Source organism: Myotis brandtii, unplaced genomic scaffold, assembly GCF_000412655.1.
Source record: "Myotis brandtii unplaced genomic scaffold, ASM41265v1 scaffold441, whole genome shotgun sequence".
In the NCBI taxonomy this organism is placed as follows: domain Eukaryota; kingdom Metazoa; phylum Chordata; class Mammalia; order Chiroptera; family Vespertilionidae; genus Myotis; species Myotis brandtii.
The window spans coordinates 1485424-1497707 of record NW_005366873.1 but is presented as its reverse complement, the minus strand read 5'-3'; the positions used below and the strand labels follow the sequence as shown (position 1 = coordinate 1497707).

Genomic DNA, 12284 nt, shown 5'->3' with positions numbered 1-12284 from the left:
GGGCTTTGGGGTGCTGTGTTTCTGCCTCTCTCTAAGCCTCTGCCTTTGGGTAACAGGAGTTGGGAGATGGGCTTCTAACCCTCCCTCGTCTACAACTAGGCAGCCTGCAAACCTCCGGATCTCCCTGGGGTCTGCCAGCTCTACTCCTGAGGTTTTCAAAGAAAAGTAGGGAGCAGACCCGAGCAGAGACTAAGACAGCCCGGAAGATAAAACATCCTGCTCAAGAGAACACCTGTGAAAAAGCCTTTACTATTAAGGCAGATGCTGACATCACCATTTCCTCCCCCCTGCCCTGCCCCCACCCCTACACACACACAACATCCAGACTTCTATCAAAGGACAGAAAGCCGGAACCGTGGGATCAGCACCCTCCACAGCTGCCTTCTGAAAGCATCTGAATTATAACTTCCTATTCCTGGGACAATGCTGGGAAAAGCTGAGAGGTTTTAGGAACAGATTCCTTAACCACGAGGGGGGACGCGAGACCTTTAAGAGGCAAGGAGGTGGCCCGATGAAACTTCCCAAAATACATCAACCCAAAATACCATCCACCAAAATGCGACTCTCAAAAATATCTCCCCCAGGCCTGTCTGTGGTGCTGGCTGGGAGGACGGAGAGCTGGGACGGGACCAAGGCTCACACCTTCCCCTCTGCCGGGAGCTGGCCAGGCCATCGGCAGCCCCAGCCCCGTACCTTTGTCTTGGGACTCGGCATTCTGTGGCTTGTTGACCGTCACTTTGTTCATGTAAATGTACTCCTCATCAGAACCTGCAGGGAGAGGATGGAAGTTCGTGTGATTCCGTGAAGGGAAAGGGCTTCCAGAGAGAAACGGTGTCCCCTAGAGACACTGTCATCTGCTTGGTTCCAGGAAAGACTCACAATATTTTGAGTTGACCAAAAGAGTCCAACATAAACAAAGAAATGACAAGTTGCCGACTATTAGTTTACAGTTAGGGTACAGACGTCTTAAGGGGAAAAGGCACCCACATCTCAAAGATTTACACCTCATATTCCACTCACCAGAGATTGCTCTGGGTTTCCTAGCATTTCATTTACATTGTAGAATGGTTCCTATCAGTCATTCTCACTCTAGTCTGAATTACTTGCCTGGGCTAACCAAAACAATGTCTACGTAGAAGAAGGTCACATTGAGAATCTGAAAGTTTAGCTCCCAGGCCTCTAGGTGGGGTGTCAATGTGGGGGGCCTGAGAAATCCAAAGCATGCGCTCTGGGTTTAGAGGGGTACTTGTGCAGGGAATTGGCAATGGAGCGCTTCCAGCCACCTGCTCTCCCCTGCAGACTGTACCTTGCAGCAGCATATCCCTTCTCCTCCTTTAGAATCATTTCTGTGCAGGTTGTCACTTTCCCAGTGCCTGCCTGGGCAGAGAAAGGCTGGTCTCCTAACACTTGCTCAGCTGCTAACACCCAAGGACCCTTTCTCCAGGCAGGAGCCTGGTGTTTCTCCTCTTACAAACCCTCCTGCATTTCTTTCGAGCCTCTTAATTTGCATTTCCTAGAGACTTGTGGCTGATAAATTCCAGTGGTTGGAGACCCTGTTACTGAGCCAAAGAACCCAATTCAACCCCCTGGCAAAGGAGGCAGTTCCGTGCCAGTCAGTTCCTCGCCACAGACCGCGTAGACTCCAGCCAACAGGCCCGGAAAACAGTCCTGAGAACTCAGAGGAGCAGGAGGAGGATGCAACTGATGCGTCCTCCACCATCGGTCCGTGGATGGCCAGCTCGGTGCACAGTCCTGCCAGGACCAGCCAGCCACACCACCCCTGTCCCAAGGGCTGCAGGAGCTCATGGAGGGAACTATGAGGTCCCAACACAGTGAGCTACAACCGGCCTGTCTCCACCTACCGAGGTCCAGAGGGGCTGGGTCAGTACCTTCTGCAGAGCATGTGCAGGGGGAAAGGGCTCTGCGGGGGGGAGATCGGAGATGCTTTGCCATGAATAGTGTAATTCTGGGCAAAACACCTAACCAGTGTGGCCTTGGTTTTCTTATCCACATCGTATGGAAAACAATCTTGATGAAATATTGCCTCTTTCTACTTAACTGTGAAGTTCAAGAGTACAAAACTCAAATATTAGGAAATTTGAAAAAGGAAGGTAATCTTATAACTGATGAAGATTAAAAATGGCAGCCTCGCCCGGCTGGTGTGACTCAGTGGTTGAGTGTTGACCTATGAACCAGGAGGTCACGGTTCGATTCCCGGTCAGGGCACATGCCCAGGTTGTGGGCTTGATCTCCAGTGTGGGCGTGTAAGAGGCAGCTGACCAATGATTCTCTCTCACCACTGATGTTTCTATTTCTCTCTCCCTCTCACTTCCTCTCTGAAATAAATTTAAAAAATACTTATTTTTTTAAAAAATGCCAGCCCAAGATATGGGCACTAACTCACAGTCTCAATAGTGGGAAAATGGCGAAACAAACAAACGATGGCACATCAACATAAACAGCATGTTGCCTGTGACCATAAACGAATGACTGAATAGTGTGGGAATTGGCACAACTACTGGGAAGTGATTTTGGAGGATAATTTAATTGTACGTGTTCCTATTCTTTGACCCAGCATGTCCAACGCCAGAAATTTCTCCTGGAGACAAACTCCAGCATGTAAACATAATTTTACTCGAGGATGTTCACTGCAATACTGTATGAGGTTTCTTAAAAAAACAGACGAATGACTGAATAGTGTGGGAATTGGCACAACTACTGGGAAGTGATTTTGGAGGATAATTTAATTGTACGTGTTCCTATTCTTTGACCCAGCATGTCCAACGCCAGAAATTTCTCCTGGAGACAAACTCCAGCATGTAAACATAATCTTACTCGAGGATGTTCACTGCAATACTGTATGAGGTTTCTTAAAAAACAAAAACAAAAAACAAAACTTAAATGCTCACTAATAGGAGACCATTTGAACAACAGTGAAAAATGAAGTAGGTCTAGGACAGCCAAGATGTACAGTTAAAGGGTCACATTTCAGAAGGGAAAAGCCACGTGAACTGTCAGCACGTGGAAATGCGCACTGACAGCGATTATAAATGTAAAAACACTGCAAAGCCAAATACAGAGGCAGGCCCCAACCACAGGATATCCAGGGGACCCTGATAAAGATCACCAAAGGAATCTAAGGAACATAAATCATGCCTAATGTTCATTTTGCATTTCTTTCTTTTTTTTTTCATCTTGTTGACGACGCCCACACTGCCACACGAAGAAATAAAAGGCAAAATACCTTTATTGTTTTAACTGTTGGCATTCTGAGCAGGTGCTTCCTCCGAGAGGGAGTCTCGTAAGCTCCAGAGAAAACTCGCATAGCCCGCCCTGCCCCCCTCCCCCCAGGGCTGCGTGTCTCCCACCTGGGGCACCCTGCGGGCCGTGGTCCAGTAGATTCTTATTCTCAGAGGGTTGCTAATCCAGGGCCATCCAGGTTGGCAAGGAGGAGGCTCCCAGGACCGCCTGCAATCCTGGGAAGAGCCCAGTGGACGGGGCCCTCCCAGGGGAGGCTGATGAGCTGTCCTGTGGCCCGGGAGCAGCTGCCCAGGGAGGGAGGACTCTCTCCTTCATTCCCAGGTGTGCACCCAACACCAGCGCTAATCTAGGTGCGGGGACACTGTCTCTGCCTTTGGGGACCCAAGTCTGTGGGGTTAACGGGCGTATGGAAATAACAAGAGCCGACGGGTGGTTGGAAGGAGCGCCTTCCTGCCCTGAGCCCATCTGTGCTTCCTGGGGGAGGGAGCCTGCCTGTAGAGCAGTGATGGCGAACCTATGACACGCGTGTCAGAGGTGACACGCGAACTCATTTTCTTGGTTGATTTTTCTTTGTTAAATGGCATTTAAATATATAAAATAAATATCAAAAATATAAGTCTTTGTTTTACTATGGTAGCAAAGATCAAAAAATTTCTATATGTTACACGGCACCAGAGTTAAGTTAGGGTTTTTCAAAATGCTGACACGCCGAGCTCAAAAGGTTCGCCATCACTGCTGTAGAGGGTGGTCCTTCCCCGGGAACAGGGTGAAGGGTGGGGAGGAAAGACATGGACCCTCTTTGCTGCAGTTGGATAGACAGAACATCTGAAGCTCTTCCTAGCAGCGGGGCAACCCTGAAACTTCCCTACAGTCCCTGAGCGGGATTGGGGGAGGGGGGGCCCTCACTGGTAAAGGCAGGAACAAACAGCAGGCCCCAATACATAGACCTCGCCATGCAGATAAAAAGCAAAGTTAGTAGAGAATTTGTGTTGCAGTAAGAAAGCAAAAGATGGAAAATTCCGTCTTAAAAGTGTCAAACCCACGAGAAACAACAGCTCAGCCAGCGTCGGCCACAGGCTGTCTCAGCGATCGGCCGCTCCGTCGGGCTGAGCTCATTTTCTGGAGGATGCACGGTGAGGCAGAGAGCAAGACGGGTGCTGCAGTTTCGGGGGGCTTTGGATTCTGTCCTGTGCAGTCCAGGTTAATCTGGCACCGTGGGGCTGGAGGAAAGCACAGTGGTAGGCGCACCTGCCCAGGCCTGCCCGGGCACCACGACCACGGGCCTCACGCAAGTGACGTCCCAAGCCTCGGCTCCCCTGTTGGTAAGATGGGGACAACAACAACTCCCTCGCTGACTTGGGAAGGGAACTGGAATGACAGAGACCATGACATTTTATATGCTGAGCACAGTGCTGGGACCCGGTCAATGACCAAAAAATGTTAGCTGCCGTTATAACCACTCTGTGGTCAAGAGGATGTGCCAACGGGACCAGAGGGAAGTTTTCAGGGGCTATTAGTAGTGACTGTCACAACCTTAAGACTAGAAGGGGCTGCCACAGGCCTCGGTGAGGCTGTGCGCCTGTATTATTAGCAGCCGGGGTGGCGCTCTGGGGTGCGTCGCACTGGGAGGCCGTGGGATCTCAGCAGCCTCCTGCAGGCCTGCGAGCTGCGGAGACCAGGTGGGAACACACAAAGATCAAGTGTGAAACCAAGGCCACCCTACTGCAAGGGCCACAGCACATTACACCAACACGGGGACCCCGCCCCGGGGCACTGCAAGAGTGGTCAGAGCCAAGCACCAGGGTTCAGACCCCATCACAGAGGTGCTTTCCAGTTCCCGCCAGAGATTCTTCATCCCTGCACATTCTCAGGTCAGAGCACACGGCGCTGGGCTGGGGAGTGTGCTGTTTCAAGGTTCCGCTGATGGCCCTAGCCAGTTAGCTCAGTGGATGGAGCATCAGCCTTCAGACTGAACAGTCCAGGATAAATTGACCGAATGGTGGAATGACTGGTCGCTATGACGTGCATGGGCCTAAGCCGGCAGTCGGACATTGCCCCAAGGGCTCCCACACTGCGAGAGGGTGCAGGCTGGGCTGAGGGACGCCCCGCCCTCCCAGTGCACAAATTTGGCACCGGGCCTCTAGTAATAATAATAAAGGATCCACTGATGCCCAGCCAGCATGGCTCAGTGACTGAGCATTGACCTATGGACCAGGAGGTCACAGTTCGATTCCCGGTCAGGGCACATGCCCAGGTTGCGGGCTCGATCCCCAGTGTGGGGCATGCAGGAGGCAGCCGATCAGTGATTCTCTCTTATCACTGATGTTTCTGTCTCTCCCTCTGCCTTCCTCTCTAAAATCAATACCAAAAAAAAAATAATCAAAATTAAATAAATAAAAGGTCCGCTGATGAATCCTCTTGCAGGTGATTCATGCCTCTCTACCTCACCTGCTCTGTGATGTGGCTTTCCCATCTGCCATTCCCACCTTTGATGTGTGGCTGACCAGCGCTCGGGCAGGCCGGCAGACGCTCACTACAAAGCCAGGTGCCTGGGAACCAGGGGCTGGCCTGGAGCCCAAAGACCGAGCGGCTCAAGGAGAACGCCTCTGATGACAGGCGGAGGGAGCCAGGATTGTTTCCCCGGGAGAGCAGGCTGCCGGGCAGGTAGCAACATGTTCAGCTTTACGACGTCTCTGTTATTCAGAGAACAGAAACTCGTTCCACCGGGAACAAAGAAGAGGGAAAGGGACCGTGGCGTGTGGCCTGGCAGGTTCAGGTTGGACGGAGGGAGAACTTCCTGACTCTGAGCAGGTGCACGCCCCCGGCCTGGCACGGATGAAGGCTGCTCCTGCCGCGAGGCAGATGGAGGATGTGCCCTCTGATGGCCCCTCTCTGTCCCCGAACATCACTTCCGATCCTCACGCGCCCGAGATAAAAATAAACTCAGCTCAACTGTTATGACTTCACACGAAGGCTTTTCTATTTAAAAAAAAAAGACAATTGGAATGTGCTAGAAACAAAACCATGTGTCCATAAGAAGACGCGTCCAAGAACGTTCAGAGCGGCCTTATTCATGATGGTCCCAATGTGTGAAACCGGAATGTCCACCACCGAGTGACTGGAGCAGCAGATGGTGGCATCGGCACAGAAGGAAACACTCCTCAGCAATTAAAGGGAGAAATGGCTGCCACGCCCCAGCGCGTGGATGAATCTCCTGAGCGAAGAGGCCAGACATGATGTGCACACTGAACCATGCCATTCATGTGAAGCTCAAGGGCGGGCAACGCTGACCTACGGTGGGAGAAATCCGGACCGTGGTTGCCATGGTGTGGGGGAGGGGGGGCTCCCTGGGAAGGGGCAAGAAAGAACTTTCTGGGATGACAGGAATATTCTGTGCCTTGTTTTGGGTGGTTGGGACACAGATAGTAAACAACTGTCAAAACCCAACCAATTGCGTACTTATGATCTGTGTACTTGGTTGTGTGTTAACACGGACCTCAGTAAAAAAGGAAAAAAAACGATGAACTCAGCATTCTGTGATTTGCAAATTCTTAAAACTGTGTTTTCCCATTTTCTCTCGGGCTGTCTGACACAGTGGCAAGTTATTTAAACTCTCCTGGCCTCAGTTTCTGCCTCTGTCATCACAGCCAACCTCAGAGGACTGTCTTGAAGATGAAACAAGTTAATACGTGCACAAGTGGGAAACCCTCAATGAAGCCTCAGCTATTATTACAAGACTTTATTATCCCTGCTCTACTTTCAACCAGTAAGGAAAAGTGCTTGGAAAACACTCTGTTGAAAACCTCACTCGTGGCTGATGTGTTGAGTGGTTGGAGATTCCTGGGCTCCCATTCAAGGCACATCCCTCCTACACTGTTGTTATGGGCTGGACTGTGTTTCCTCCAAATGCATATGTTAAATCCTAGCCTTCAGGAGCTCAGAGGAGGGCTGACCTTGGAGAAGGGGTCTTGAAAGAGGTGATTCACATTAAATGAGGCCACTGGCGTGGGCTGACCTTATCAGAAGGGAGATTTGGACACAGACAAGCACAGAGGGAAGACGGTATAAGGACCGAGGGAGTAGACAGCCATCTACAAGCCAAGGAGAGAGGCCTCCCAAGGAACCAAATCTGGAGACACGTCGATCTCAGGGTTTTGGCCTCCAGGACTGTAAGGAAACATATGTCTGCTGTTTAAGCCACCCAGTCTGTGAAACTTCATTATGGTAGCCCTTGTCAATACAACCACCATCTGTCCATTCCCACGGGGACCTCTCCCAGGCCCTGGCCTCACTTACTGCTGCTTTTGATGTACAGGCGGAGGAGCTCGGCCAGACCACTCTTCCTCTCCACGGCTGTGCTGCTCAGGCTCTCCTGGTCCAGGATCTTGAGGAAGTCCTCCAGCTCCGTCAGCAGCTGCTCCAGGGCTAGAGAAGAGAACAGAAGAAGCCTTTACAGGCCTAGCTCTGACACACACCCCCACACACCCCTGGGCCCTGCAGCATCTCACCATGAACTCTCTGGTCCCAAGGGGAGGGGTTTGGGGTAAGGCCTGGCAGCATGTGGGATGCCCAGTGCCAGGGTCTCGGGGAGAGGAAAACAGGCCCTCAGCCAACGACGCAGGTCTACCATTTGCTGGAGTGACAGTGGCCGAGATGGCCCAAGCAAGCCCATAAGGCCATGAGAATTTGGAAACAGAATTTTCTTCCTAGATAAAGGCCAATTAAAATAGCTCAGCATCTAGAGAATTTGAACACAGATCAAACCCGCAACCATCAGAAGAAGTGCTATGGTTGACCAGTTGTTCATTCTTTCCCCCACAATGGGGAAACACAGAATCACTCCAAAGAGATGACACAGTGATCACTCTGTCCCTACAGAAATATGGATGACCCATCAAAAGCCACGCTTAGCAAATAAACCCTTCCCCTGAGTTTCTTCAGTGATTGGGCCACCTCAGTTGTCACCCAGTCCAGCATCCCCCCCAAGGAGGGCCCTGGTCCCATGGATCCAGTTATCAGTCCATCTCCCTCAAGGGCCACCGCCATCGAAGCACTCATCATTTCCCAGCTGGAAGCACCTTGCAGAAATGCTAGTACAGAGGGCAACAGTCTAGGACAGTGATGGCGAACCTATGACACGCGTGTCAGAGGTGACACGCAAACTCATTTTTTTGGTTGATTTTTCTTTGTTAAATGGCATTTAAATATATAAATATCAAAAATATAAATCTTTGTTTTACTATGGTTGCAAATATCAAAAAATTTCTATATGTGACACGGCACCAGAGTTAGGGTTTTTCAAAATGCTGACACGCCGAGCTCAAAAGGTTCGCCATCACTGGTCTAGGAGCAGGGCGTTCACCAGTGTTGTTGTTGACGTTATTATCAGCAACCTAAATCTCCACTAAGCACAGGGCGGTCTGTCCGGTGTGCTCAGTGGTTGAGCTTCGACCTATGAACCACAAGGTCATGGTTCAATTCCCAGTCAGGGCACATGCTGGGTGTGGGCTCGATCCCCAGTAGGGGGTGTGCAGGAGGCAGCCCATCAATGATTCTCATTCATCACTGATGCTTCTCTCTCTCCCTCCCTCCGTCTTCCTCTCTGAAATAAAAAATATATTTTTTAAAAAAGAACAGGCGCTGCTGCATTTGCTGACAGGTTCATCATCTTGGCTCTCCCTGCCTGCCTGGCCCTCGAGAACGTGCTCATTAATGGAAGCCAGCTCCTTGAGGGCCTAAACAGTGCTTTCCAACCACTGGGATGACCTGGAGAGCTTTTACAAATACGGATGTCCCCCGGCCGGCGTGGCTCAGTGGTTGAGCATCAACCTATGAACCAGGAAGTCATGGTTCGATTCCTGGTCAGGGCACATGCCCAGGTTGTAGGCTCGATCCCCAGTGTGGGGCGTGCAGAAGGCAGCCGATCAATGATTCTCTCATCTTTGATGGGTTTTTTTTCTCTCTCTCTCCCTCTCTGAAATCAATAAAAATACATTTTTTTAAAAATCCAGATGCCCGCCCTGACCGACTTGGCTCAGTGGATAGAGCGTCGGCCTGCGGACTGAAGAGTCCCGGGTTCGATTCCAGTCAAGGGCATGTACCTTGGTTGCGGGCACATCCCCAGTAGGGGGTGTGCAGTAGGCAGCTGATCGATGTTTCTCTCATCGATGTTTCTAACTCTCTATCCCTCTCCCTTCCTCTCTGTAAAAAAAATCAATAAAATATATTTAAAAAAAAAAAATCCAGATGCCCAAGCCCACCCCAGATGGATGAGCAGAATCTCTGGGAGTGGAACCCAGGAGCCAACGGTTCTTAAGCCTCCGCACATCATTGCAATGTTGCAGCCAACTGAGAACCACAGGTCTAAACCCAGTGCCAGGGACCACAGCCACAGGGACCCTGCTCCCCATGACAGCAACTATAAGTCCAAATTGGCCCTCCATCACCTGCTGTGGGAACGCTGAGCAGTCCCACGACCTCACCAAGCTCCGAGACCACCACGGGGGCCTGCCCATCTCACAAGGTGGTTGTGAGTGACAGGTCTGCGAAGCTTTTCACCACTGTGCTTGGGAAGTGCTACACTAGCCACACAGAGTGTTGTCATCATTGCATCCTGATTTTCCTTCTCACCCCCTGGCATCGTTATTTATTTTCCCCCCGCTGCCAGCAGTCAGCTCTAAGCTCCCCTTCAGAAAAAAAAACAACCACACCAGAATCTTGCAATGTAGCATTTCCTACTGGATGTGCCTCCTAAGGGAGAGGAGGGGAAGAAAGTCACCTCTTCAAAGAAGCCCTCCCCGACCACCCTGTCCAAAGTAGATATTTCTTGTTGTCTTTCGTTTTTTAACTTTTATTTTTTAACTTAGCAGCTTCCTCTTACCTTCATAGCCCTAATCACAACTTACTAACAATATGAACATAAACGATTTTAAATAAAAGTTTAAAATGAGGAAAATTAGCAATGAATAAAATAAGAGTTTTCTTTATTTTGCTCATTTTTGAGTTGTATTTTTCTCCCCCACCCTAGCCTGGTCTGTTAGCTCAGTGGAGTTGGGACCACATCTGTCTTGCATCTTTGCCATCTAACACTGTCATACGTGTGGAATGAATGAATGAATAGATAAATAGGTACCTGCTAGTTGACAACTCTAAAAGGTGAGCATCACTCCATTTTGCAGACATGAACCTAGTAGTCCAGAGAAGGCCCACAGGGCCCACGGCAGAAAAGGTACCAGCAGAGCTTCCAGAGTCCACTAATGAGTAAAATCAGGCAAGACCCCACAGTGTGCCTGGCACTGGGCTGGGCCTCAGCCTAAACTTACTGGAAAATTAAAAAGCAGAGCCAGGAGAGCATGGTCCGGCCTTTTGCAAGCTCATTAGCAGGACAAGACCAGCACCGGTGGAGCAACGTATAGACCAGCCGTGGGCAAACTACGGCCCACGGGCCGGATCCGGCCCGTTTGAAATGAATAAAATTAAAAAAAAAAAAAGACATACCCTTTTTATGTAATGATGTTTACTTTGAATTTATATTAGTTCACACAAACACTCCATCCATGCTTTTGTTCCGGCCCTCCGGTCCAATTTAAGAACCCATTGTGGCCCTCGAGTCAAAAAGTTTGCCCACCCCTGGTATAGACCAAGGCACACCACCAAAAAGTCGAGAGTCAAGTGGGAGACACCAGCTTCAAATGTGATAGGAGATCAGACAAGTACACAGCCTTCTGCCTGGAAGGCTTCTGGGAAGAGGCGGCGGTAGGGTCAGGCCTTGGGTTATTTTTTGGTTTGGTTTTGCACAGCTACTCATGAGTTTCCTGTTGAGCTTAAAGAAGCCAAACCAGGGCAAACAAAGGATGAATGAGAGGACGCTGACCCTGAGCCTGGAACTCAACTACAGTGGAGAAGAAAAAGTGAAAGGGCCTGGCAAGGCCGTTGGGGTCTCGGCTGCATTTTTCCTGACCCCCTGAACTTTTTGAAGCTGTTCAGCTGTTGATTGTGTGGGGGGGTGAAGAGGGGGGAGGAGATAAAAAGGCACCCAAACGGAAAGTGTCTCTTCTCTTCCACATCCTCAACTATTCCCCAAAGCTGCACGATTCCTGGAAAACAGCCTTTGTTTATCTTCACATCAGCAAATGTGTACTAAGGCAAAGGGGAGAGAGCTGTGCCCTGGGAGACAGATGTGACCCAGATGGGGTGCCCAGCCCTTCCAGGGGCCCCCTGTCTGGAAAGAGGGCAGTAAACATGCAGGGAGAGAACTGAAGCGACTCAGGGATGTCCCAGGATCGGGAAGGTACCAGGGAGGAGAGACACACTTCGGGGTTATCGGGGATGGGAGTTTAGAAGCTGGCCCTGGAGGCATGAAGAGGAGCTCACCAGCCAGAGGCAGAGGCACTTCAGGAAGAGAGGATGAGATGCTCAGAAGAGCGTTTGAGAAACCACACATAGCGCTGTGTCTCAGGGTCCCAAGGAGCATGGGCAGGGTGGGGGGGGCGGGCCTCCAAGGGGAGAAGGTGGTCTCTGAGGCCACAAATACAGGTCACAGGGGCTGGATTTGTTTGGCTAGCGAGTTAGTATGGAAGGCTGCAGGGCCTCTGAGCAATGCAGTGGGGAAGGCCGGGGAACACTTTCCTTCAGGCGGGCTAGGGACAGGCTAGCTCTGCAAATAGGGAGGACAGTGGAAGGGGACCAGGGACCCAGGAGCCGAGGCAGGGAGGCCAGCGAGATGACTGCCCCGGTGCAGCTGGACACGGCGAGGCCGTGTACGACCCTGCACCCCCACCACCTCCCATTCCACCAACCACTGCAAGTGCAGATGGTGGCCACGGGCTCCCGAGGCTGACCGGTGACCTAGCTCGGACACACCCTCAGTTAGGAGCGGCACTGGGGCTCACGGGCACGTATGCTCCAGCCAAGGCACGTGCTGCCTGCCACCTGCTGAAGGTCTGTCTGGATCACGGCGTCTGGATCCCGTTCCGCCACAGTCACCAAGGCAGGGGAGGTGGCGGAGGGGCCGGGCTCAAGAC

At 51.1% G+C, this 12284-nt stretch overlaps 1 protein-coding gene across 1 annotated transcript in view; it reads right to left on the bottom strand.

Annotated features, from left to right (window-relative positions):
- The window catches only part of AFAP1L2 (actin filament associated protein 1-like 2), a 38264-nt gene extending 30428 nt beyond the window's left edge, over positions 1–7836 (bottom strand). The window contains exons 1-3 of the mRNA XM_014546408.1: positions 7770–7836; positions 7558–7686; positions 694–768 (exon numbers count right to left, since the gene is read on the bottom strand). Coding sequence (XP_014401894.1) covers positions 694–768; positions 7558–7686; positions 7770–7821 — 256 coding nt within the window. The 5' untranslated portion in view covers positions 7822–7836. The remainder of the gene's footprint in view (positions 1–693; positions 769–7557; positions 7687–7769) is intronic.
- Between the last annotated feature and the right edge of the window lie 4448 nt (positions 7837–12284).